Genomic DNA, 27,877 nt, shown 5'->3' on the forward strand with positions numbered 1-27,877 from the left:
TCTAAATATGGTCGATAAAAGTCTGCAAGGAAGCGAATAGAAAGTTGGTGCTGTTGGTTGCTTGTGTACGTTGGACAAAGCGGTTGCTGTTCACACCAGCTCATGTGTGTCGAGCCCTGTTCAAATGCCTGCTCGTCATATTTAAAAAAAAAAGTCAAAACCTTGTCCAGCTACAACCAGTGTCAGGAATATGACTGTGGAAATTGAATGAGTTTAATGGCTCTCAAAGTGAAAGAGCTACTTTGTCTTATTGCATTTAATTTGTCCATTTTGAATGAATGCATCAACAGAGCTCCAAGAGGTTCCCTCCAAAAAGTTGATTACTGACAGAAAACCCTTTTCGAACTAATCTATTGCCCCACAGGGTGGCGCTGCAACGTCATATTTATTAAGATTAAACCAATATGCCCCATGACCAGAGAGCCAATCGCAAGCGTCGGTTTATGAATGAGGAAGTGACACTGAAAGTCTTTTTTTGATTTAAAATTTTAATGAAACTAATATTGTCATGGAAATTTCCCAACGATTCCCACACCTTTTTTCTTTCCAAAAATCCATTTTGGAGGGTTGTCCAGATCTCTCCCAACGCCACGCGTCTGTATTTTCTCCTCTTGACGACCGACTGAGGTGTTGACTCCGTTATGTGGTGTATTGGAGCATTTCTTTATTTGACCTTAGTTTCTGGAGGTAAGGCATGTTCTCTTTTGAAATGCTGACCTTTCTGTAGACAGCAGGAATCAAAGGGGGGGGGGGGGGGAAGCACACCTTATGTTGAAAAGTTAGTATTGGCAGTAACGTCGGGAAAAGCTTGCTAGAACATCCGAACTTTAATTGGAGGTACTCGGATTTCGACGTGACCTTGGCGATCCGATCCTCGGCTACAGAAACTAGCTCCGGGGTCACGGATCACCTCTTTGGCAGGGAAGGAGCGTGAGGTGGACAAGTTCCAACTAGATATCGTTGGAGTCGTCTCTACGCCCCAATTGGGCTCGGGTACCACTCCTCTTGAGAGGGGTTGGACTCTGTTCCACTCGAGAGTTGCCCACGGTGACAAGACGCCGAGCAGGCGCGGGTATACTTATTGCCTGACTGAATTATTTTTTCTTTTCTCCTCATCTCTTCTTTTCCGATGAATTTGCTGCTGACTGTTGAGTGCGTTTGCTGTCACGCGCTTCGTCCAAAGTCCACTTACTGGAGCACCCGAGTCATTCATTCCGACGTTTACGAGTACACGTCACGACATCTTAGCACTACGCGAGGCTTCTGCTCCAACCTCCCGAAAAATATTCCTCCTCCTGAACCCCGGCGATGACAATACTTTTCAGAAGTGAACCTTATTCGCCAGCTCCATTCGTGACTTTGAGTGTCGCCGTGGCGTACTGGACTTAGCCGCGCTAGCGACCCAGATGAAGGCCGCATCAAGCCGTAGAACCAAACAGTCTCCGATAGTACCGGAACACCAGAAAGCAGTGTGGATGTGATTGAAGGTTTTTTTTTTTTTTTTTTTAAATTGAAAAAATGTGCTGATTTTATCGAATTTATTTCTGAAATCGGTACAGTCCCGATCAGGTCAGTGTCTGTAAGGTACACACGGTGGTCCGGAACGGCGCCGCCGTTAGTGTCGGACCCTATAGAAGAGCTTCCGAGCGTGTTTGTGGCCGTTGGTTGTACGGCGCAAACCTTTAGTAAATCGGGCCCTATGAGCTCACAAGGACTTGACTTAGAGCTCTTGATCTCCAGGCAACCGGAACCTTGCACGGGTCTCATCGAGAGCCGTGGGTTAGGTTAACCTCTTCTGAAAAGAATCAAGTGCATATTTTCACCAAAAGTTCTTTGTGGCGTTCAGGGACGCTCGGTTTAGTCGCCGGGAGGTCATTGGGAGTTCTTGAGCTCGAAACGACTGTAAACCTGCTTGGACTTCATCTTGTTGTACTGATTGACCAGATCCAGTTTGCTGTGGCCCAGCGTCATGCGCTTCTGATCCTGCCTGGTAATCTGGTCCTGCCTGACCGTTTGGTCTTGTTCGGCGGTATGTTCCGCTCTGGTGCTTTTGTCCTGATTGACGGTCTGGTCCTGCTTGCCGATCTGTGCCAAGGGGGGCGGCGGCGGGGGTGCCTGCTGGCTCTCGGGCTCACCGCGGGAGAGGTCGGGTCCCCCCCCTGCGATAGTGCCGTGAGGCGAGGCAGACCTGGCCAAGTGGTCTTTCCCGGATGGCGGTAGGAAGCAGTCCGACAGTTTGTGGAGGAGCTGATTGGACGAGCTTCTGTGCTTGATGCCCAGTTTGGTTTCCGGAATCACCAGGGGCGGGGTGCGGCTCCGGTGAATGCGAGGCGGCGGAGTGGTGGCGTGGAAAAGGTTCATTTTGTGCTCATACAATCCCAGAGCTTGGAACTTGGAGGTCGGTCCTACCCGGTGGGACCAGATGACGTCGGCCGGGTTGCCCTTGGCGCGCTCCAGCCCGTAGGTCGGAGTGCGGCGCTCCAAGAGCGGACTGTGATTGGACGAGGGACGTGGCGGCGCCAGGTTCTGGGTCCGTCGCTCGGCGCCGCACCGCTCCAGACTGAACTGGTGAGGGCCGAGCAGGTCGCCTTTATCGTGACCTTGAGTCACCTTGTAAACCGGGTTCGAGGTCAGGCCGGGTGCGGCCTTTACGCTCGACAAGCTACTGCCGGATTGGCTGCTGGAGTTGTCGGAACCGCTCCGCTGCCTGTCACAGAGGACCAGAATGGACCGTTAGCATGACCAAAAAAAAAAAAAAAAAAAAAATACATTAGGTGCAAACCACAAAAAGGTGAAAGCTAACCCTAACCCTGTTGTAAAGAAATAAAAGATTACATGAACGGGATTTCGATGAACTTTAACGAAGGGGGAAAAGCGGGTGGGGGGCACTGCAGGTAGTCTTTCTTTTCCTATGCACAACCCTACTGATCCAGAAAAAAACCTCTGAAAGCGGGATGTCCCATTGTCAATTGAACGTTGCATCTGTTGGCCAGTTTTCTGCACAAATTTGAATCCTTTTTTATTGTGTATCGTTGCTGCTGACAAAACGGGAACCCTCATGAAAATCGGATGAGGAATGAGCAAGTTACCACCTGATTGTCTTGCAAACACGGGTGCCGCTGCTGCACGGTTGTACACAGCTGTAAAGCGTTGGGCTCACAGTTCTGAGGAATGGGGTTCAAATCCCCGCCTCCCCCTGTGTAAACTTTGCATGTTCTCCCCGTGACTGTGTGGGTTTCCTCCGGCCACTCCGCTTTGCTGCCACATCCCAAAAACACTGGTGTGATTGTGAGTGCGAATGTTGTCTGTCTCCATCTGCCCTGTGATTGGCTGGCAACCGGTTCAGGGCGTACCCCTGCGCTCCTGCTCTCCCGCGAGCCTTGTGAGGATAAGCGGCTCAGAAAATGGATGGATGTCAAAAACACCCAAGGAATTTTTCTCGGGATGTCGGAGGCGCTCTCGTCCGCCGACAGGCAGCCAAAAAGCTTCCACTGTGTTCGTAAAGGACACTTTGCACAATATGTCTGTCCTCTTTAACGCTCCGGCACAAAACAGACGTAGCGGCGGCGTACCTGTCTGAAAGCAGATTGGCCTTGATGACGGGCGTGAAACCGGTCGGCATCAGCGGCGCTTGGTACGGCGGAAAATTTGGAAGAGCCTCGTCCTCGTCATTGTAGAAACACTCGATGATCTGAGAGTCTGCGTACAAGCAGCGGAACTCGCGATCGAAGCTCTCCGTGATGCGACCCGAGAAGTGCATCATCATGTTGCTGTGGACCTGAGCTGACAACCAAGTGAAGCTGAGAACAGACACACACACACACACGTGATCAGACTTTCCGTTCAACGAGAGCAACAACGCAAATAAGAAACTAATATGGGGTTAGCCTGCGACTAAAGGCCACTGACAACGTCCGCACGGCATCACGTGATGTATGCATTGCCCCCGCGTCTCCTGCCACATGCACGTTTACAAGAAGTTGCTGGGCAGGGAAAGCCCCGGAGCTCCTCTCGTAATTGGCCCGTTTTAGTCACATGCTGTGCTGCGCTGTGTGGTCCTCAGCGTTCCTCCCAGCTTCGACGCCGACCTCTGCATCATTCAACGTACCGTCCGGTCATTTAGATCCATTTGTTCAAGCAGACGCTTCCACGGTCGCTGCTGTTTTTTATTACGGAAAGGAAAATAATAAAAAAAAAAAAGTCTACCGGAACTGACCAAAATGTGCAGAGGAAATCCCCCCGTGTGGCGTCTCAGCCAATACCAACCTCGGACATGGTGAAGAACCGAACTACGTTTTCAAAACTGAGCAGCACGTGGGTTGCGCTCGAGTTTCAAGGCAAAGTACGCGCAGGAGCGCCGGCGGAGGGATGTCGGCACAGTCGCCGCACGTGCGAGCAGAAAGAAGCCTTAACGTTTGCAGTTTTGTTTCCATGTCACTTTTGAACCCTTAACGTGTTTGACCCAGTTAGCATGTTTGACGCCATTAGGATGGAATCTACTCGATTTACCCGGCACCAGGTTAGGGTTAGCTTGCACGCAAACCTTGAAAAACCAGAACGACAGCTTGTCACTTTTTTTTTTCCCCTAACCTGTGCCTCAAATTCTTTTGATTTGTTTTTTGATCGCCATCGAAGACAAACTATCGTGCGTATATCCAAATATTATGCAACACAATGCAATCATTTCTATAGTGTTGTAACCCCTGCTGGAAAAATTGGAGGTTTTTGTTAAATTTCCCTGATTACAATTTTAGCATCCTTTAAAAAATGGATGATTTTTTTTTTTTTTGCGGGGGGGGGGGGGGCATCAACAAAAACATATTTGCTCTTTACCTAAATCATAAACCGATCATAAAACGTGGTGAAATATGTTTTTTTCCTCCCTCTCTCCTAAAGGGAATTGTTGTGTTTGGCTCATTCTGGTGTAGTCTTAAAAATGATACACTTTTGCTAAATACAAAGGGGGAGCGTCACGACATGGTGTAATCTATTACACATCTTGTCTGAGATTTTGAAAAAATGACAGTCATAATTATACTTTTGAACAGAAAAGATCGGACTTTTGAACAGTGTCATCTTTTGGAATTTCGGACTTTTCAAAGAACACAAACACAGCAGCTGGTTTGTCATGCGACCTGACGCTGTTGAAGTTATTTGTTCAACGGCGTATCATGCTTCCCATACATTACACACATAATGGAACAAACATATTTCACCACCTTTTTTGATCGGTTTATGATTTAGGTAAAGAGCAAATATGTTGTTGATGCCCCCCCCGCAAAAAAAAATCATCTACGCCTTTATGCCACTTTTTTCAAGGAAACATCCAAAGGTCCTTTCGTTGTATTTATTCCAAACGAAAGCCATCAAGATGGAGTCAAATGTAGTTGATTACTTTTGGAAATGGAAAAAGTTCCAACGACTCCTACATTTTTCACAGGGTAACTTGTAATTGTAACTGATTACATTTCTAAAGTCAACTTCCTCCCAATGCCAAGAAGAGGACGACAATTTCAGCTCCTTATTTCTCTCCACTGCAATTGAAGCTCATGGCAATATGCGCTCTTGTTGCTCAACTACTTCTGAGACTTTGTGTTGATTTGCACTTGTCATAAGACTTGGTGGTGATTTGACATTTTCTATACTCTTTATGAATGGCATACTATTCATCCATGTACACGCTACAAAGGAGTGTTGAGGAGGTGAAAGTGATCGACAGGCACACCCATCTGTCAAGCATCACATTCCTGTGCTAGATACGGAGAGGTGGAGCAGCGGCCTTCATTCCTGCCAGCTCGCCTCAAAGTCACACGTCCCAAACTAACCAACTCAGCTAGTAAACCGGACCAAAAAGGCTCCTGAATGCAGCTTGCGCCCCGCTCCCCCGTTCCGACCCAGGTGTGCGTGCGTACCCATTTCAGCCAGGAATTCAATTTGACTTTTTTGGACTGTAATGTAACGTTTCCCCTGGCAAGCATGCTCACGCTACATTAACAACATGGCTGCCAACAGAGAGGAGCTCCAGTACATTTCAGAATTCTACAAGTGTTGAAGTGAAGTGAAGAAATGTGCTTGTTCTATTTTCTCATCTTTCCCCAAAAATCAACTAGCAACATCTAGGGCACATAATTCCCCGCAAAGAAACAAACAAGCAACATGATCGTAGTTTCCCTTCGCACATTGAAAACGTCAGTGGCGAAAGACACGGCGTCCATTTCCACGTTACCATGATCAAAGGCAACCGTTTCTCAACACGTTGGCAGCTTTTGACCCGAGGTATGTGCTTTCAAGCCACAAATGGTGCTGAGGTCGTGTACAACTCTACATGAGAAAAGAAGCGGGCAATGGCTTATTTTGTTGTTAAATTGATATGAGTTTGAATTTATTAACCACAGTGTTTATATCAATGTTCTGACTGATGGTGCAATTTTTCAAGAGAACATTTTCACATTCTTCATTAAGAAGTATATATTTATTGTTGCTACAGAAGTTGATGCTGTCGTCAGCTTGTTTGGTATCAGGAGTACTGGGTTAGGGTTAGGTCAAGTAACTCAGCTAAGTCGAAAAAAAAATATCGGCGAGGCAAAAATCTCCATCTCGAACCAATAACAATAATTCAAAGCCTATGCCAAAAGCATGTTTGGCCACTTTCCACGTTTCCGCCTGCGTTGTAGACAAACGCACTCAGCCCGAGCGGACACGACACCCGACAATTACAGATGGCCACGCCGCGCAGTGCGTCGATCGCCCGATGCAATGCGGGTGCTGTCGGGATAAAGTAGGAAGCATTTCATTTGCATGAACTTCAGCAGACTTAGTAAGAAACGGTTGTCAAATAAAAATTGATTTTGCAATCCATTTTTTCCTGATGCTTTTTATTTTGAAATCTTTCTCCACTGTGTGGTTTTGATTGTGCTTATCATTTTTATTTTTTTCCCAGTTTTTTCTCTGTTTTGGATGTTTATTATATTATATTATATTATATGTAAACAAGATTCTTTGTACAATAGATGATATGATGAAATTCAGCTGCACTGAAAGATCACAATAAAACTATTGGTCATTTAAAAAAAAAAATGGCATGGAATTTTTTGGGGGGAGGTGGACCGCGGTGGACGATTACCCCGGAATAGTCGCGATAATACTTGACTCATCCCTAAAGTAAGTTTCTTTCGGCTTGTCCCTTTCGGGGTCGCCACAGCGTGTCATCTCAGATGAACGCACGTACGTGTTTGGCACAATTTTTACGCCGGATGCCCTTCCTGACGCAACCCTTCACAGGGAGAATCAGGAGAAATAGAGGCAATTCCAGAAGAGGGGAAAAAAGGTACAAAGCAAAACCTGTTATGAATAATGTCGGTGATTTGCTGCTTTTTTTTTTTTTTTTTTTCCAAGAAGTGAAGAGGAACATTGTAGAAAGTATTTTTGTGGGAGGCCAAAGTGTGAGCGTGTGTCCATGTTTCACCTGTAGGACCCGGCAATCACCTCCTCACAGTCGATGATCAAAAACTTTTCCAGGACTTGGCCGCTGAACTTCCTGCCGCTCTTGGCGCAGTACGTGTCCCCGCACACGCTACGTATGCGCATGTTCTGCGGGTGACAGGAACAGGAAGCGGCGTGAAGATGACGAACGGGAAGTGTCAGTCACGCTTGTGTGTGTGTGTGTGTGTGTGTGTGTGTGTGAGAGAGACTCACGCTCATGTTGACGCTATGGACGTCCAAAGACGAGCACATATCAGTGAAGAGTTGAAGGTTTTTGTGGTCCAAGAGGATGTAGACGGGAACTTTGCGTTTACTGGACGCTTCCATGAGGTCACACAGCAGATCCACATCACTGAACTCATCCATAACCAGCGCAATCACCTGAAACAAACGCACATTCCACTCAATGCGGGGAAGACGCGAGTTTGCCCTAATCTCTATTTTGCATGAGAAAAAAAAACACCAGAAAACAAAGGGGCCCCAAAAAACAATTTTTTGTTGGCCTCCATTTCCTGCCAAACAGAAGATGTTTGCGTGAAACGTGGCCATGTTTGATTGGAAGCCGCCAATAGGCTTAGTTAGTTTTAGGAATGGCAAAAGGTGGACACTGAGGTTTACTCAGCTCCCCACTTGGATCTCTTGCGACTGAAGACCACGGCTGCTCCACTGCTTTCTTTGAATGAGTCAAAATGGGCTCACGCGGTCCACTCAAACCCCGGGACACGGCCAAAGTTCTGTCGGTCGTGGGAGTTGAAGCTCCTTCTGACCGGGGACGTTGCCAGACCCTCCAAGCAGATCCTCGCAATACATTTTGGATTTGCCAAGTCAGACACCTTCGGCACCTTCCCCCGTTATATCGGAACCAAGACCTGAGCAGGTGGTGACCGGTTGACGACCCTCCCCCCACCCGAGTGTCCCGTACATTTCGCCGTAAGTCTGATGACGTGACCGGAAAGTCACTCATGGGACTGTAGACTATCATCCACCTGTCATCGTCGCTTGATTTTAGGTGTTGCCAAATCGTCGAGTGGATGCCCACAAAGGCACCTTCGGCAGTTTGTCTCGACGTGCCCTGCGATTGGCTGCCAACCAGTTCAGGGCGTGCCCTGCCTCCTGCCCGTTGAAAGCTCGGATAGGCTCCGGCACTCCGGCGACCCTTGTGAGGAGAAGTGGCTTAGGAAATGGATAGATGGATGGATGGATGGATGACCGCGCAGTGCCCACTGCACTGTAAAAAATCGTTTCCGCTACATTATTTGTGGTTCGCCACCAAAAACACAGAGCGGGAAATGAATTGAGCATTCGCTAAATATGAAAAATTGAATAGAGAAAAATACAGCCAAATGTTGGAGGAGTTGACTAAACTTAATCAGCATTCTGTCAGTTCCCCATTACTCACTTCAATGAAAATAATTTTTTGTTGACAGTTTTAACGACCCACATTTGGTTTCTAATTTGAAATGAAAGGTAGGAAAAGTTGAGCTGCCTGACAGTTTGATGAGGTAACACTTTTGTTGCCAATTTTTAAACCATTTCAGCCAGTAACAATGAGCTAAACAGAAAAAAAACACCAATGTTGATTAACTGGATATTTCCTTTGTCAATGTGGGTTATTCTGTCCATACATCTGTTCATTAGTGAGCTGACTGCGTCAAAACTTAACCTCACATTTGGCACCTCCACAGCAAAATGTGGCAATTTGTTTTCCCCTATGAGAAACGTTTTCAGATCGCAGCACAGTGTGCTCCGCATACAAATTGGACTTTGTTTTCGGAGCAGTAAAATGCGCTCCCCTCACACCGACCGAATATCCTCCAGTTGGACGTTGTCTGGCGCCAACACTGATCTCAATTATTGACAATGGGTGACTGTATTTCGGCTGGAGCGCCTGCCCCTAGATACGTCCGCACATGCCTGTCTTCCCACACAATAACAAATGTGACCCATTTCTCTTCCTGCATTTATCATGTTCATCCTCAATTTGTTTTGAGACACACTTCGTGCAACGTTTGTCATGTCAACAAAGCATAGATCAAGTCAAGAACACACAATGATATAGAGTGGGGCGGCAGGGCAGGCAGGCGGGAAGAGCGTCTAACTCACAGTTCTGAAGACCAGGGTACAAATTCTGGTCCTGCCTGTGCGGAATTTGCATGTTCTCCCCGTGGTGCATGCGTGTTTTCTTTCCGGGTATTCTGGTTTCCTCCCACATTCTCAAAACATGCCAGGTAGTTTAATTGAAGGCTGTAAATTGCTCGTAGGTGTGAATGTGTGTGCCCTGCAATTGCCTATTCCGGGTGTAGCCTAAACCCTGCCCGAAGATAGCTGGGAAAGGTTTCGGCATTCCCTCGAGCCTTGTGAGGGTAAGCGGTGAAGAAAATGGACGTGTGAATATCGTGTGGACCCCCGCATTTTTTCTGCAGCTCGGGATTTGCAGATTATTCTGGGGAACCTGTCCCTTGCAATTGTCGCATTATTGTGGATTGCCTGTATACATTTGCATTGTGTGTGTGTGTGTGTGTGTGTGTGTGGGCGGGCGGGTTGCTCGATTTTTTTTTTTTCCCCCCCACACACGGCAAATATAATGCACGTCAATTATTCAAAGATTTTCGCTCTTCACAGTCGGGCCTAATCCCCAGCCCCAAATCTACTTTAACAAAAAGAAATTGGACCAAAACCTTTTCTCGATTGTTCTGAACTCGGTCGTGACATGACCGATTAGGGAAATTGTGGTCACAAACAGGCAAAGAACTGTGGACAAGCGCGTGACGGTCACGTATCGTCATCGTGTCGTGTAACGCGACTTAGTATACATGTAACTAAAGTGAGTAAACATCTCCCTGACGTGTGTATGTGGGGTCTGTTTCGCTTTGCTTCTCATTCTATGTTTTTTTTTGTTTGTTTGTTTGTTTGTTTTTAATCGTGTTGTGTGGCGCTCACCTTCTTGGCTTTGTTGATGAGCGAGCGTATTCTGTCTTTGACGTTGACGGTCTTGTCCCTCTGAAAGTAGATCTGCGTTTCCGATGGCCCGTACCTGAGCGGGGCGTCCGGCCAGCCCAGCTCCAGGACCGGCGGCTCGTCATCGGTCATCGTCGGGAAGTAAGTCCCGGAGGTGACCTCGGACGCGACGTCATCAGCCACGTCGCTTTCGGCGGCGTCGCCGTGCTGCGGTTCGTCCGCCGCCGGGCCGGACCCCGCAGCGCTCCCGCTCCCGCTCCCGGTGACAGCGGAGCCGTTGTTGTCCGGGTCCCGGTGCTGCGCGATGTACCGAATCTCTGCTTGGGACAGGAAACTCAGCTCCCTCTCCTCGGTGAGGACGCGGCGGTACTCGCGCTCGCCGTGCTCGAGTAGGGCGTCCGTGGCCAAGCGGGCGGCCTCGTTGTGGCTGAGCTCCAGGGAGGAGACCTGCCGCCACGGACTCTTCAGCTCCTCCAGGCGGGCCGCCAGTTTTCCTAACGGCTTGCGGCCTCCGGGGGCCGGACGGAGACTCTCCGACGAACTCATGGCTGCCTGGGAGCGCCGCGAGCGCAAACTTTCATCAGTCTTCTGCGAAAATAGAAGTAGCCGAAAAGAGGGAACGAGTCAAAAGTTGTCGCCCCTGGACGAGGAAGCATAAGTAGAAAAAGAAGAACGGACAATGGGCCGAAGGACTTTCGCTCGCTCGCTCGCTCTATCGGTCCCGGTCTTCCGGATCACCTGTCGCTACCTTGGCTGTCACTCAGTCCGGCGGCTCCCGCCCCTCACTTCCCCCTCCTTCCCGCCTGACGCCCTACCACTTCCTGTCGCGGCTGGTGACTTTCTCAATAAAAGCGCCTCCACGAGAGTCGTAACACTTGAAAACACATCTTTTGATTTAGAAGGCAACCTTGGCTAAATAAGGATGGACGGTCGGTGTGGAGCTGTTTATTTGGACATAGTAGCGGGTTGGTAGGGCAGAAAGGTGTAAGTAATGAGTAATAGACTCGGTACTAGAAGCACATTGTGTGCGTTGGAGGGCACGCAAAGCCAGGATTGGAGTTTTCAACAAAAGGTTTAGGTTCAAATCATTCTTCTCGTTTCTTTCTTTCTTGCTTTCTTTCTTTCTTTCCTTGTCACTTGCAGTTCTGTCGATAAATTGTTCCAAATTCTTCCGAAAAATGTGTTCTGCGCCCGTTTGCTCTTCATTTGCTTATGAAAACAAAGCGCATGAAGCCGACGAAGGTCATGATGATGTCAGGAGCGGCTCCTCCTAATTAGTCAACATTGAGTTAGCTTCCACAAGGATGTTTACTAAGAACACGAGCGTGCGTGTACAACATATAAAATACGCACAACCTAATGTATAAGACACAGTCAAATATAATCCAGGGATGGGGTTGGGGTATCGAGTCTGTGAATTTTATTTGGGCCACAGAGCGTAAACGTGATCAAGAGTTCAGTAATAGTTCTTCCATTCATTATCAAATGAGTTGAATCAAATGTTGATATTTTTCTCTCCATCTATTTTGTGCGTCACCCGATTTACTGTGGCCGCAAGTGGAATTATTTGAGGAGTGGGGCGCGGCTCCCCGCCTTTTCTCGATGGTCCTCCGACCATTTGAGCCAGGGGCCCGACTTGTGCGAGTCGAGCCTCTTGCTTCAGACGCTCGACAGATTTTGATGACTTCCAGTCAACATATCTTGCACGAGGGGCACGTTCATATCTCATTCGGGATCCCCCGGGAGGCCGGCAGGAGGGTTGACGACGCGGACGCCGAGCCACTTGATCCCCCTGCTGCTGATCCTCCAGTTTTACTGCATTGTGCACCCATCAGTGGCGGGAGGGCAGCGTCGGGGCTGCGGAGGACACCTGGCCAGATCTACCAGAACCGCTTTGGCCTGCTCTCTGGCTCGGGAAAGGGAAATCCCCAACCGTCTTTCCCAGCTGGCCTTCGGCGAGAGGCGGGTCACACCCTGGACTGGTCACGCGTCCATGGCAATGAACAAATAGATTGTCAGTTCAACACAAACGAACATTCGCACAACATCCACAGCCACGCGGCGTGAACGCAATCGCCAGACCTCGGAGCTGTGAGGCCTTCGTGATGACCGCTTGTCCTCCGTGTCGGTTGGAGTCTTGTCTGTCGATGAAGATTCGCAACACGGTGCCCGTCTGCCTGTAGCCAAGCCTTGTATCAATGAATGCCACATCAATATCAATGTTTTCACTTTGATTTCTTTTTGTAGTCACGAATAATAATGGAGCTTGTATTCCACGTTTTTATTTGAAACCCCCTGGCTCCGCGAGTCGATACTGATTCCACTCCATCCATCCATACCGACTCCACTGACATTGCTGATTGAAAGGCAAAATATGAAAATCATGTCAATGTCCTCAAGTCGGGAGCGAGTTGAACAATGGGAATCTTTTTCCGATGATGGGATGAGTGAATGATTGCCAACGCAGCCAACGTTTGTCCGGAGGGGAGACCGCGCCCACCTGAGTAGGGGAATGTCTCAGGGAGCCTGAAGGCATCACTCCATTGAAGCTGCCTTCCAGCTTCACATGTGCACCCACCCCAGTGGACTTTTCGAGTGGGCTACTCGGGTCACAGTACGAGACCTCATACAGTTTTACATCTACAGATCTTAGATCTCCGAGACATCGTTGAGATTACCAGGACAGGAGGAGTCTCACAATTTTTGGGCGCACCGCTCTCGGTTGGTGCGACGTCAGGACGGCAACACAACGGGTGAGTCTTAAGCATGAATAATATTTATAGGACACTTCATTTATAGATGTGGCGGAGTCACACAAAACTTAGGAAAGTTCATTTGGGAAGTTTCAGGCTGCAGGAGAGACGAAATCAAACCCAAGCGGCCGAGACCTTCCTTTTTGTCGGGAGGCGGCATTGCCCCCCCCCCCCACTTTCCTGGCAGCTACAAAGTTATTATTAGGGTTATTCTCTCTCATTTGTTTACGTCTTCCTTTGATTGATTTTCAAGCTATTGTGTCACTTTGGGGTCCCACCATTGTGGATGCTTTACTGTTTCCTCTGTGTGTGTGTGGTGTGTGTGTGTGAGAGAGAGAGAGAGAGAGAAGAGAGAGAGAGACAGAGAGAGAGAGAGAGAGAGAGGGATAGAGAGAGAGAGAGAGAGAGAGAATGCTCGTGCATATCACCTCCAGTGCGCATTTCCGTCCGTGCTTGGGTGTGTGCGTCTTTCCTGCAGTGCTGTTGTGCGCTGACCTGCTATTTATCAATTCAAGCGTATATGTGGACGTTATTGTTCTTTCATCTGTCACACAAACATTTGAGCAGTGTGTGTGTTTATATTTTCTGTTACACTGATTGTTTTCCAGGGAAATGCTTTCACCACACATTTATGTTCACAATTTAATAAGCAATAACAATAATATCAAGAACAAGAAAAGACGCTTGTGACAAACAGAAATGAATGGTTTCAGGTTTCCCTTGCCCGGACGCGGGTAACCAAGGCCCCCTTCCGGAGGAAAGCCTGGAGGTGACACTCGAACGCCAGCGGCCGGTGGCCGGTGGCCTGCAATCGTGGGGCCCGAAAAGGGTAACGTGGCCCCCCCTTCCCAGTGGTTCACCACCTGTGGGGGGCATAGGGGTCAGGTGCAGTGTGAGCTGGGCGGTGGCTGAAGTCAGGGATCTTGGCGATCAGATCCCCGGCTACAGAACCTGGATCTAGGGACATAGAATGTCACATCTTTGGCAGAGAAAGAACCCGAACTGGTGTGCGAGGACAAGAAGGGCAACCTAAATATAGTCAGGCTCACCTCCACACACCCCTTGGGCTCGGGTACCAATCCTCTTGAGGTACATTTGGGTTCACCCTGGTGGATGAGAGGGGAGCCTCCCTCTACGCCTTCGGGTGGGGGGGATGGGTCTTGACTGTTGTTTGTGCCTATGCACCAAACAGCAGTTCAGAATATTCCCGTTTTTGGAGTCCTTAGGAGGGTGTCATGGTCCTGCCGGTCCAGCCCCGGCTGTGCGGGTTCCCGCGCGGCCGCGCTGATTGGGAGGCGCACACCTGCGGGTCCTCCCTTCGTCTCGATGGGTCTTGACAAAGGGGGGGTGCCAGAGAGACCTCTCGCTGGGGACGTCATCATTCTGGCGGGGACTTCAATGCTCATGTGGGCAACGACAGTGAAACCTGGGATGGTGTGATTCTTCGGAACGGCGTCCGCGATCAGAACCCCAGCAGTATTCTGTTAGTGGATTTCTGTGCTCAACAAGGGTTGTCCATAATGAACACCGTGTTCAGGCATAAGGGTGTCCCCACATGCACTCAACAGCAGCACACCCTAAGTTGCAGTTCGATGATCGAGTTTGTGGTTGTGTCATCGTACTTGCGGCCACGTGTCTTGGACACTCGGCTGAAGAGATGAACGAAGCGGTCAACTGATCACCAGGTCGGTGGTGGTCAGTTGACTCCAATTTCTCCCACTGTCATGGTCCTGCCGGTCCCAGCCCTGGCGGTGCATGTCCCCTGCACACCTACGCCTCATCGGGGATAATGAACCCCAGTGGGACCCAGCGGCCGGTCTGACTTTGCCAGATTGTTGCCATCCGTGGTTCGTTCCCGCACTTCCTCGTTCCTGATCCTGAACCCCTGTGGACTGACCTCCGACCAACCCTGTAAGCTTGACGCTCTTGATACTGCTTCTCACTCTGAATGACTCTCCGGCTTACGACCTTGGAACGAATAAAGATCTTCCTTTAACTGCCTCCCTGTCTACCGAGTCGTGCATTTGGGTCCGCTCTAGCGTTCTGGTTATGACACCCACCTCCCACAGAATTTTGCTCATGTGCCGGGGGACATCGAGTCTGAGTAGACCATGCTCCGCGCCTCCATTGCTGAAGCGACAGGCGGGAGCTGTGGCCGTAAAGCGATCGACCAACAATGAGGGATGGCATCAAACTGAAGGAGGAGTCCTATTGGGAATTTTTTAGGTCCTGAAATGGAAATGCTTCACACGCACACACACACACACGCACACACACACACACACACACACACACACCACACACACACACACACACACACAGTCTAAATAGAGAAACAGTGTGGGGGGAGGGGCCTGACTGGTTTCACACCTTTCTATTGGCTACATTTGGATACAGACATCTCTGAATCCGTTGACTTTCGAAGGCTTTGAACACAACTGGCACGTCTTTCTAAAATGTAGAAATGAGAAGTTCAGCAATAAGCGCTGGTCACTTTTGATGGCATTTTCGGCTGTGTTTGTGTTCGCTTCAGATCCAAAATGGCGTCGGCGTCGTCGTCATCTCGCGCCGTGATGCTGTGGCTCCTCCCACTGGCCACTCTAACGGCCATCGACGCTAACACACACGCCCAACGGGAAGCTCGGTTGAAGCTGTCGCAGCAAGGTAGGAAACGTCAGGTTCAGCTTCTGGTTGTGGTTCCGGTTCTGCTTGAAAGCTACCAATTGGAGGTTACAGGACTGGAAGTGAGTTCATAATTGGGTTTGATCGATAGAACTGAAGAACGGTTCGGCGGTCTACTGGAGGGGCGGGACCAGTGGTGGTTTCCAGGTGCTCCTATTGGACGAAGATCGGGGTCGCTTATTGATTGGAGGGAAAGATCACATCTACATGTTGAGGTCGGACAGCGTGGACCTTCCCTTGAGCACGGTCAGAAGTTCGCAAAGCAGTTCCAATGTTGCCTCGTTGTCATCGCAATATCGTAACAATGCCACGTCGACGGAACGTCAGTGTTCTCACACAATCGCTTCGGTGCCATCTCATTGTCACATATGCCGACAAGATGGCCAGCTAACATGCAGTTAAGTGCAAAATGTATGAGGCAACTTTGACCGACACCTCCAGTCTGAGCATGCTAACTGGACTCTACGTTGGTTGGAACTTGACTCGGATGAGCTCAGAGAAAAGTCGCGAAAACAACATTGACAGATAAATGAATGTGACCGACATTACAGTGGAAATGTTAATCCCACCGAAAATTGTGCGTTTTGGCTTTTGTTGCTCAGTGACTGTTCTCGCAAAGACTTTACGCCTCAGATGTGCTCTCTATTAAGTGTGCGTGGTGGGACCGGAGCAGCTCTAACAACTTTGTGTGTTTTGACACACGTATTTGGCAAAATAGAGACGATTCTGGAAGCTGCGATAACACCTCAGGAAGTGCAAACGGAGACATTTTGTCTGTAAAACTCCACTCACCCCAATGGTGACGTTTTACAGTGGATTTTTCTATTTGACCACATTCTACTATTAAAATGCAGAATATTAATACAGTAATTCAATATGAGTGAGGATTCCTTCCGCCATCGTATGTTTCCTGCTGCCACCTGCACGTGCACATTTGTGAGTAACTAACCCTGAAACTGAACACGAACACCCCCTGCTGCCCGTGTATGAGAACAATAAAATTCATTGATAACGCTGGGGAATAATTCACAAAAAATTTTATTGCAGTTGAGTAAACTCTCCCCTCAGTTGCTAAAGTTTACTAAACTGAGGGAACAGATAAGTAAATTGAAGGTACAGATGAGTAAACTAAGGTTACAGATATGTAAATTGCCGTTAGATTTGACTAAACCAAGAGAACAGATGATCAATGAATTTGACTTTTCTCATAAACTGGCTTTGGGGGACTTCTGTATAAAGATGACACAAAAGACACAAAAATACGAAATACATACATTTGACAATGGAAAATGATGGTGCATTGTGAGCCAATCTGGAGCTTGAGGAGTTTGTCCTGAGGTGAGGCCCTAACCCTAACCCTCACTGGCACACTAGGCATCTTGCACCCGACAGCAAAAATGCTAAGTGGGCAGTTTGTACGCTGAAATTGTTGAATATGCAGCTTTTTGGGGAGTTTAGGGTTAGAAAAGTGAGCTTGCTGCCACGGTGTCTGCCTGCAGGTGTCCTGGACTGCCGATCCGAGCGCTGTGCGGCACTGCCTCACCATTGGAAAAAGTTTCCACGTAAGTCGGCGGCTACACGCTTCAATCCACTGACATTGATGGCTTTCCACGTTTCCAATACTCATGTTAACTGGGAAGGCTGGCAGTCACGAAAGAGGAGAAACACCAAAAGTTTTTTTTTTTTTGTGTGGTCATATTCAGGACGACTGCGCCAACTTTGTCCGCCTGCTGCAATCGTTGAATGACACGCATATTTATGCTTGCGGCACGGGCGCCTTCAGGCCGCAGTGTGCGATCCTTTCAATCCAAAACAAGGTGAGCTCTCGTTCCGCGTGACCACCGGGTAGCGCTCCCGCTGACCACACCGTAGCTGAGGCTGCTGCTCAAGTGGAACAATATGAAATTACAAATACAGAGTACATATGCATATTAGGGGTTGGGCAAGTATGCGGGTTCAGCTTTAAAACGCACAGATGGGGAAGCTCATTTTTACATGAGGTTCAAAAAAGGTCCAACAGCAATATCAATTTTGCTAAATACTCATTAAAAGAATAAATATGATGCTGGCTTGTCATTTTCTTTCAGAAATAAATTAGACTATAATTCAATAAAATAACTCATTGCGCGGTGACATCTTATATTAGGATTTAGTGGGATCCTCTCTTGCCGTCTAGTGGCGGCGGAACTGAGGCGGATGTTGTTGCGTACTCTGTTGCCATCTAGTGGCCGTGTAGCCGAAGCTTGCTCGGAAATCCAATTTGCAAAAATGCAACGATTGACTGAGGAAATTACTTGGAAAACTTGTATGTTCGTGCACTCGTAAGTAAAGCTATCACCAAACATGAATAATTTAATAACCTAACCCTATTATATAATGAGAAGAATCTATTTTTAAAAGAATGAATGCTTTTTATGACAAAATTTTGCATGCAGTAAGAATTAATACAGCAAATATTAGAGTTGACTCAACAATGTCAATGTTCAAGAGCTGAATGTAAGAAAAGAGCTGGCAGATTGTGGCGCCCGAGCCATAGTTTCACTTAGAAGCCAAACTGAGGGATAATTTGCGAGGCCCAAAGCTCAAAGATCGAAATCTCTATGTGAGATACAGAACGTGACACATGGCAAACAATGTTTAGGCTGTGGGAGAGAAAACACAAGTCGATCAAACGCGTCCATCCCGAGACCGTTTGCGAATCCAAGCAGAGTACGTGAACCGAGGCAGTAATTCTTCAACAGTTTTCTTGGTCAAATATGTTGTGGATGAAGCGAGGTCCCGCAGTCCTTTAAAATGTCTTCACGTGTCCATACAAATGTGTGTCCTACAGGAGGCGCTCTCTTTGCTGCCTCACACCATCACGTCTGGACTAGGAAAGTGTCCTTACAGCCCCAAAGAACCGTTCACTGCTCGACTCAATGGTACTCCACACGCACACACACACACACACACACACACACACACACACACACGCACACGCGGGGACACCCACACCCACGCACCCCCCCGCCCACACACACAAGTTTTTCAATTCGCAGCTGAGCGAACAGGTTGTTAGGTTGCTGAATTTCTTGCTCATAAGTGTATACAGTATATGCCTGGCGACGAGCCCTTGCTGCCAATACTTTCGTTGACATACACGTACGTGCTGTTATCACCAACCTAAGCGAAGCAGCGGAGTACGGCTGGGATTGTGAGAAAGGCCACGTGCAAATGCAAGATGCCAACAACGGGTTCTTGTGCAGAGTGTAGCATTCGTGACTGCTCAGACCCCAAAGTGGACGCAGAAACCTGTGAAATCCCAACAACAGTCTTCATTTACATAAGTGACCATCACGATGCAACGGTATTCATTTTTACTGGGCCCAGAATCAAGAAGAGGGTAAAGAAGTTTTTGGAGAATGGTTGATTGTGAAGGGAGTCACAGGTGCACCCTTGAGGGTTGTTGAGTCAGGGAGCATCTTGCAGGCGTTGGCATGGTGGAAGAGGTCAGGAAGGCGGGGCTCAGGGAAGGAACCCCGAGGATACGAAGGTCAGAAATATTGCGAGGACTGGCACAGATCAGGTGTAAACTAAGAGCCGTCGTACCGCGGGTAAACAAGACTACTCTGCCAGTGGAGTCTTGGATCTGGCGGATTAAAATGCAGGTGATCGTGAAGGCTGAGGGACAACAGCGATGCATTTGAGCTCGTAGACAGAGAGAGAGAGAGAGAGAGAGAGAGGAGAGAGAGAGAGAGAGAGAGAGAGACCCCTCCCCAACCCAAACTGCAACAGAGGAACTGCAGGGCACACCTCAAGACAGTAACGCACTTACGAAGAAACCGTTCTCATGGAGTGTACTAAAGAAGCACAAGAAAGACGAAAAATGTGGTTTACAACCCAGAAGCAGTGGAGCAAGGCAGCACTGAAAGCTAACAAGAGAAGAGCTCAGGACTCAAACTAACATATCAAAGTCACATGACATTAGTGGCCAATTGGTCAGAGCTGTACTGTATATTCTTTCCGTATCACACCACATCAATGTCTCAAGTTACAGCACGTCTGAACTGTCTCAAATTCCTTCCTATTCGGATGAGTTTTTGTCACCAGGCAGGAAAAGAGTAACAATTTGAGTCTGCTGGAATCGGGGTTGCGACGATCTGAGTTCACAATTCAAAACAGACAAAACAAAACGCGACCCCACGTGTCACACTGCACTTGAATGTCGAGTCATCCTTTGCCATCATGTGTTTGCGCTATGAACGAGTCGTTTGTTCAGACGGCGAAGTGTATGCCGGCACCTCGGTGGATTTCATGGGAACCCACGCCGCCATCTTTCGGACATCCGTCGGGGCCCCCGGCCGCCACCTCCGCACTGAGGCCTACGACCGCAACTGGCTCAACGGTGACTTAAGCGACGCCGTCGACGCTCACCTCGGAGGCTACACGGACCTCGTCTGACGTTGTTTTCCCGTGTCAGTTCCAGAATTTGTGGCTTCCGTCGCCATCGCCGACACTCACAATAGCGACGACGACAAGATCTACTTCTTCTTCAGGGAGGCGGCGGTGGAGGCGCAGCAGTGGGACAAGCGGATCTACAGCCGAGTGGCTCGCGTTTGTAAGGTGGGAGTTGTTTACTGCAGCCGCCGGCCGACCTGCATTGCTTCCTTCCTCTGAGTAGCGCCGCAATTATGCAAGGCCTTGCGACTACTACCCCAAAACGTGCAAATGTGCCACACGCGCACACACCACCTGCAACGGGTGACAATCAATGCTGAGCGCATAACAACAAACATCAAAGACGCGTTCACCGGTTTCAAAGAAGCCTTGTGAAATACTATTTCAGCAACAATTTTACAACAGTTTTTCTTCAAAACCCCTCAGTATTTTGTTCTGTGATAATCGAGGCATCAAACGTGCTAAAGCGGAAAGAAATAAGGCTGGTGTAAGGACAGGTAAAACATGGGTTAGTTTCCCCCAAAACTGTCTAATAACCAAGAAATGGAGAAAATTAGCCGTTTGTAAAGACGGGCTTTTGACAGTCAAATCATATTTCTTTATTTGACAGCTAGGCAACTCCAAATACGCCGTGAACAACGCTGACTCAAAGGAAGACTGGAGTTGAACACCAGCGGCTTAACTTAATGACATGACATTCGTCAGCTTTTCACACACTTTCTACTTTTTCTGTTCATAGTAAACACGCTCATCCATCATACTTGCCCATTTTCCCACGTGTTGGAATATTTCTCCCTCCTATGTGATGTGAAAAGCTGAGATTGAGCACCTAAATCTTTAGTTTCCCCTCCAAATTTGTTTTGACCTCCGGGCCAAAGCAATGCAACGCTCCCAGCTGCCATCTTATGTTTGGCATTACAGTTACTTGGAAGCCAAATTTTCAAGCTGGGTGAGATCGTCGAACAGACCTACCTATGGGGGTAAAAAAAAAAAAAGTACTGGACAAAGAGCGGCAGTAAATATCTGGATTTGGAAAGTATTCCCATCCAAACCAAGAGGAAGCCGTGCAGCCAAGAGAAATGTCACGTCACAAATGAACGAGTTCCACCCCTTATCAGAATTGAGTTTGTAAGTGGAGGTCAGCGATTGTGATGGTGTTTAGCGCTCGCTCGTCCTGACCGCTAACCACGTCCTTTCCTCACTTCCTGTCTCCTGGATAAAGAACGATGTCGGAGGGCGGCGGAGTCTGATCAACCGCTGGACCACCTTCCTAAAAGCTCGTCTGGTGTGTTCGGTCCCGGGCCCGTCCGGAGTCCACACGCACTTCAACCGACTCGGTAGGTCCACTCGAGCGGCTCCTTTTTGCCGTCTTCCGACAGTCGTTTGTCTCCTCAATGGCTGTCGATTACCACCGGCCGTATGCGATCAATCCTTTCAACTGGGCTTGTTGTCATCATCACGGTGAGCTGGAGTCCATACCAGCTGACTTCGGATCGGGCGCCAGTCAATGTCGGTGCACATACAGACAAACAAGAACTTCAAACTTGCGGAGAAGTTCTTTTTGTCAATGTATCTAGGATGATTTTGGAACATGAGAGAAAAGGCCACACTTGCACAAGAACGTTCCAGAGGAAAGCCCAGTCCAAGCCTCGATCCAAAGCAGAACCTCCAAACCCCAAGGCAGACCGTGCTTGGTTTGGTTCGGTCGGTCGGTCGGTCGGCCTCGTCTCGTCGGGTTTTTCAGACTTGATGCTTTTCTCTATTTAGAGGACGTGTTTGTTCTGAAGACCAAAGAGCGTCAGAACCCTGTCCTCTACGGCCTCTTCACAACCTCAAGGTGAGACGAACCCCAGCAAGAATCTGTGCAACGCAGCCCCTGCCGTCCTGCTCATCTTTTTTCTCTTCAGCGCTCTGTTCGGAGGCTCAGCCGTGTGCGCCTTCTCCATGGCGAGCATTCGCGCGGCCTTCAACGGTCCGTACGCCCACCGGGACGGTCCGGACCACCGCTGGTTCGAGTACAAAGGCCGCATACCGTACCCCAGACCCGGAGCTGTGAGTGCCCCTGAACAAATTCACGTCCTACCGACGGGCTACTACTGAAACGGGCAGATGTGTATTTGTACTTTGTAACTGTCCGAAAGTAGATTTTTTTTCAGGTGTTTGTACTTTACTTGAGTATTTATTTTTTTGGGTGGACTTTTTACTTTGACTTTATACTTCCTTTACTTGTTTTGTCTCCAGGGACTCCGCTTTCCTCCCCTCCCACATCCCCAAAAAACCCATGCATGGGGTTGGGGTTACGCAAATTGCCCGTAGGTGTAAACGGTTGTTAGTTTCTGTGTGCCCTGCGATTGGTCCGGCAACCATTTGAGACTGTACCCCGCCTCCGGCCAGATGGTAGCTGTGGTTGGCTTCAGCACTCCCGTGACATTTGTGAGGATAAGCAGTTCAGAAACTGGAAGGATGGATAGTACAAATGAATACAGTATTTGTCATTATTTAAGCCTTCAGTTTTCAATTTCTTTGTTTTGTCCATTGTAGCTTACAGAGAAAGCATGCCAATCATTTTGAGGGGAACAAAAATCTCTAAAAGTCTACGTATTTGAAAACGTCAATTGGCTTTTGAATTTCTTCATACATTTACAGGAGGGAGGCTACAGTACTTTTACTTTCAGCAGAGTTGTTTGTTCCGGTATGGGTACTTTTACTTAAGTACTGAATACCCATACCTTAGGCTGCGACAGTCCCTCATGATTCCAGCGACTTTCCACAGTCGTCTGCCAGCGAAGGTGTTCTTCAGGCCGGGTCCTGCGCATTTGAGGGTCGAACTGGTCTCTGAGTGGACTTTAACGAGCGACTGTCCCGGACTAGTTTGAACTGAATCTGAATGTTTTTTCTGCTGATTCTGACCGGTTTCCAACCGGTCCTCCAGTGTCCCAGCAAGACGTACGACGCTCTCCATGAGTCTACGCGGGATTTCCCAGACGAGGTGGTGAGCTTCATGCGGCAGCATCAGCTCATGTGGGAAGCGGTCCTCCCTGTGGGCGGGCGACCTATGTTCACGCGCGTCAACGCGTCCCACCTGCTGACCAGTCTGGTCGTTGACCGACCAGACATTGGGGACGGTACCACAGTCGTGTTGTTTCTAGGGACGGGTCAGTACTGCACCCGTCATCATCTCGCTATTCTTTTTCGCTAACTTAAGCCGACGGTGAATCTAAAACTTGTTCCTAACTAAAATTATGGCCAACAAAAAAAAAAAAAAAAAAAAAAATGGAAAGGGCAATTAACAGGTACTTGTAGTACTCGTAAGTGAACATGGCATTGTACGGTATTTGTAAAATCTTCACAATACGTTTGACGAGCCCGATGTGAAGGTTTTGCGGACTTTCTGCAGTCTCCGTCAATGCCGTGGAGACCTTGAAGTGGCCTGACGCTCGAGTTCCTTTTTGTCTTTTTCATTTGTTTGTGTGATTTTCCCGCAGATGACGGCAAGGTGCTGAAGGTTGTGACCTCGGAGACGGAGGAGATTGTTCTAGAAGAACTCCACGTCTTCCAGGTAATATTCTATTAAATGGTAAAAGGACAAGCTCGTTCAATGAAAGCTAAGTACCATTACTTTAAAGAGATGAAAAATTAGTCATAAGCTATTTTGTTTAAAAAAAAAGGGAAGCAGGACTTTGGTGTGTCATTGTGGACATCTCATGACCACGCCGTCAGTCCAACATCAGAATCATAATCCGAATCCGAATCAAAATCGGATTCAATGGCCAAGTACGTAACGACACACGAGGAATTTGTCTCGGGCATTTGGTGCCGCCCTTGTACGACATCCCAAAATGTTCACAAAGAACGGTCCGAGTGTGAAAGAAACCGTGAGAGGCAAATAAAACGGAAAAGTAGCTGCACTAACAATCAGGAGGTGGGAGGACAGGGCTGGGTCAGCCATGTTGCCGTGTGTCAGGTGACGTCTTCCGGTCCATCAACACATCAACAATCTCCGAGGTTTCATTATCAGCTGATTCATCAGACCAGGTTTAGAAACACGACGGCCGTCGTGAAAGGATATGAATAGTCTGCATCCACACATATGCACACCAACACGGTTTGCGGGGAACTCCCGTGTGCCGTACATCTTCATAGTTGAGCGCAAATAAGGTGAGAGCGGAACAAATCACTTCATGAAGTGATTCCATCCAGATTGTTCGCTCAGATTTCTTCCTTGTTTGTGAACGACAACACAACTGCAGCCCCGCCCAGCAAAAAGAAACAAAAAGCAAAAGCAAAGCAAATTTATTTTCTGTGGCACATTTCAAACACAAGGTGCTCGACATGATTAAAAGGATTTGAATACAAAGAGACAAAACATTTCAAATGGGATAAAAACAATAACAAAAAATATATATCTTTAAAAACAAAATGGAATTATCATTAAAAACAACATACAGTGGAAGAGATATCATTAAAACGGGAAAGAGGAGTTTTCCAGCTGGATTTCAAAACATTCCCACTTGGGCCTGACCTCACCTCTGTTGGCAAATTCCTCCATTTTTGTCCCGCAAAATTGTGAAATGCTGCTTCTCCGTGTTTGCTTTGGGCTCTGCGCTCCACTATTTGACCCGAGTCAGTCGATCGCAGAGGTCAATTGGTTTTGTATTCCGTAAGCATTTCTTTCATGTATTCGGGACCTAAACCATTTAGTGATTTATAGACCAGTAGCAGAATTTTAAAATGAATTCTAAAGATGACTGGAAGACAGTGCAAAGACTTTAGAATTGGAGTAATACGCTCAGACCACTTTGTTCTGATCAGAACCCAAGCTGCAGCCTTCTGTATGAGCTGCAGCTGAGTCCAGACAGAAGACCATTACAGTAGTCAAGTCTACTTGGGATAAAAGCGTGGATGAGATTTTCCTGGTCTGCTTGACACAGACAGGCCTTCACTCAAGATATGTTCTTCAGATGGTAGAGGGCCGTTTTTTTTCCGATTGATCTGATATGATTGTTGAAAGTCAGGTCGGAATCAATCAGAACACCCAGTTTTCGGACTTGGTGTTTGGTTTTCAAAGATAGAGAGTCCAGGTGTTTACTCGGAGCAATTCTCTTCTTTATTGCCAAAAACAATTGTCTCGGTTTCGCTGTGGTTTAGTTGAAGAAAATTTTGGCTCATCCAGTTATTTATCTGATTTAGACAGCGGGACAATACCGGACCTCAATGGAAGTGTAGTCATCTGGAGACACTGCTAAATAGAACTGTGTGTCATCTGCATGGCTATGAAAGTCAAAATGAAAGTTTTGAAGAATTTGATCCAAGGGTGAACAGCAGGGGTCCAAGAACTGACCCTTGAAGGACCCCATAGATTATTGCCATTTGGTGAGATTAAGGACTTCCAATGGTTACAAAGTAGCTCCTTTCCTCCAGGTCGGACCTAAGCCATTGAAGCACCGTTCCATTTAGTCCTACCCAAGTTTCCAACCTGTTCAGCAGTATATTATGTCTGCCGTAACAAAAGCCGCGCTGAGATCCAACAAGACCAAAATGGACACCTTTCCCGAGTCAGTATTCAATCTTTTTATCATTTAGCATTTGATAAGAGCAGATTCTGTACTGTGATGAGTTTGGAAACCAAATGGAAATTTGTCAAAAGGTTCATTCGGATTTAAGAAAAAAACAAAAGAAAATGCTTGGTGGTACTTCAATATCTACTGACACAATCAAATTCACGATTTGAGCGCGCCCCTGCTTATAACCCTTCCAGCAATGAATATCTGAACAAACGATAATAATACTTGCAGGTCAATTGTATGCACAGTGTGGAAAAATCTTCCTTCATATCTGTATGCTTGCATTATCTTCTGGTGCCAAAGACGCGCACACCCGAAGGTGCGCCCAATGAAAGAATTCACAACTTTACGATTGCTTGTATTGATGATGTTTTTTTTCCACAGTGAGGTTTGTTTTCTCAAGCCATTCTCTCTTGCGGTTAATTGGGCGGCTGCAAAGGAATCGTGCTCTTTTCGTTTTGTTTTCCCCCCATTTGAAATTCAAAATGTGATTTGAGAGATGACTGTTTTGAGTCAGAAGCACGGCAACGGAACGACTTCAACTTGTAACTCAGGGCAACGCTGCGTGCGTCTGAGTGGATCAAATCCACTGATGCGGTTCTGATGTTTGCTCTGCAGAGCGGCGCCGCCATCCGCAGCATGAAAATCTCCAGCAAGAAAGTACGTCGCTGACTTCTCTTCTCTTCTTTTCACACACAATTTCATACAATCGGACAGTGACAGTAGAAATACGAAAAGGAAACACCTGCGAAAATGTCAACCCTTTGAAACAAACCGAACGATGGTGTGATGATGTGTGGATTTTGCATGTTCTCCCTGTGCCCGCGTGGCTTTTGTGCGGGCGGGCGATTTCCTCCCACATCCCCAAAACATGCATTCATCGGAGACTCTAAATTGCCCCGTCGGTGCGACTGTTGTCTGTCTCCGTGTGCCCTGGCGACCAGTTCAGGGTGTACCCCGCCTCTGGCCTGATGACAGCTGGGATAGGCTCCAGCACTCCCGCAACCCTGGCGAGGATAAGCGGCTCAGAAAATGGATGGAAAATGTGTTAGTCGATTATAAACAACTTCAAATGGAAACTATATTCAATGAGGATAAAAATGAGCATAAATAACATTTTGTTTTGTTGCTGCAGCGACAGCTTTACGTGTCCAGTGAAGGGGGCGTGTCCCAGTTGGCGTTCCACAGGTGCCACTTGTACGCAGATTGCAGCGAGTGTCGCTTGTCCAGAGATCCGTACTGCGCCTGGGACGGACAGACATGCTCGCCGCACTTTGCCTCCGGCAACAGGTAGATGCAGCCGCAGCCTCGGGGGCACACTTGTACACGGTCGGCTTCGTTAAACAAAGTCAAACTGAGAGGGAGTGAGCAGTCGTCTACGTTTGCTCGAGTTTCGACTCCCGCAGCAGAACTTCCAACACGTCCTGAGGGGAGGTGGCGGATATTGAGTCCAAGTCGATCCGTGAGGTTTCGCGCCTCCGTCGTTGAGGCGGCCGACCTGAGGTGAGGTGGTCGGTGCCTGTGATGGTGGTAATCCCCAAACACCTTCCGACGAGGAAGCAGGGTCTGGGGAGTCTGAGGTCAGTTGAGGTTAAAATGCTTCTCAGTAGTAAGGCCCAGTGCAGATGAAAGTTCCTTAAGGCTCTGGATGTTGTCGGGCTGTCTTGGCTGACATCCCTTTTGCAATACCACATGGACATCGGGGACAGTCCCTCTGGATTGGCAGAATGGGGTGGGGGCCTCCGTTTTTTTTAAAAAAAAAGGGGGCGGGAGGTTGTGTTCCAACGATAGGGCGCATCACACTTCTCAGCCTCCGTGGTCCGGTCTACTCAGGGGTCGTGGAGATGAGGAGCTGTGTTGAAGCCGAACCTCACATTTCGGGGAACCAGTGCAGTTTTTTGTCCTGCTCATGCAACAGTGGACCAGCTCTACACCCTTAGTAGGATCCTCGAGGGTGCATGGGAGTTCGCCCAACCAGTCTACATGTGTTTTGTGGACTGA

The 27,877-nt window shown here is 48.1% G+C and overlaps 2 protein-coding genes across 2 annotated transcripts; one reads left to right on the plus strand and one right to left on the minus strand.

Moving 5' to 3' along the window:
• Positions 1–496: 496 nt before the first annotated feature.
• Positions 497–12,880, minus strand: fam83c (family with sequence similarity 83 member C). Its single transcript, XM_061833829.1, has 7 exons — positions 12,523–12,880; positions 11,119–12,419; positions 10,423–11,028; positions 7,696–7,863; positions 7,466–7,590; positions 3,573–3,800; positions 497–2,707 (listed from the first exon to the last, which is right to left on the minus strand). Exons 3-7 carry the CDS (start codon positions 10,984–10,986, stop codon positions 1,873–1,875), a joined length of 1,920 nt encoding a protein of 639 aa, XP_061689813.1. The 5' UTR covers positions 10,987–11,028; positions 11,119–12,419; positions 12,523–12,880; the 3' UTR covers positions 497–1,872.
• A 119-nt stretch (positions 12,881–12,999) lies between these two features.
• On the plus strand, positions 13,000–27,154 carry LOC133508097 (semaphorin-3D-like). The gene is made up of 14 exons (XM_061833830.1): positions 13,000–13,193; positions 15,727–15,857; positions 15,967–16,121; positions 17,375–17,437; positions 17,579–17,692; positions 18,706–18,796; positions 20,134–20,259; positions 20,335–20,477; positions 21,535–21,649; positions 22,080–22,149; positions 22,220–22,364; positions 23,245–23,467; positions 23,798–23,871; positions 26,495–27,154. Exons 2-14 carry the CDS (start codon positions 15,734–15,736, stop codon positions 26,546–26,548), a joined length of 1,497 nt encoding a protein of 498 aa, XP_061689814.1. The 5' UTR covers positions 13,000–13,193; positions 15,727–15,733; the 3' UTR covers positions 26,549–27,154.
• The last annotated feature ends 723 nt before the right edge of the window (positions 27,155–27,877 follow it).

Source organism: Syngnathoides biaculeatus, chromosome 10 (genome assembly GCF_019802595.1).
Source record: "Syngnathoides biaculeatus isolate LvHL_M chromosome 10, ASM1980259v1, whole genome shotgun sequence".
In the NCBI taxonomy this organism is placed as follows: Eukaryota; Metazoa; Chordata; class Actinopteri; order Syngnathiformes; family Syngnathidae; genus Syngnathoides; species Syngnathoides biaculeatus.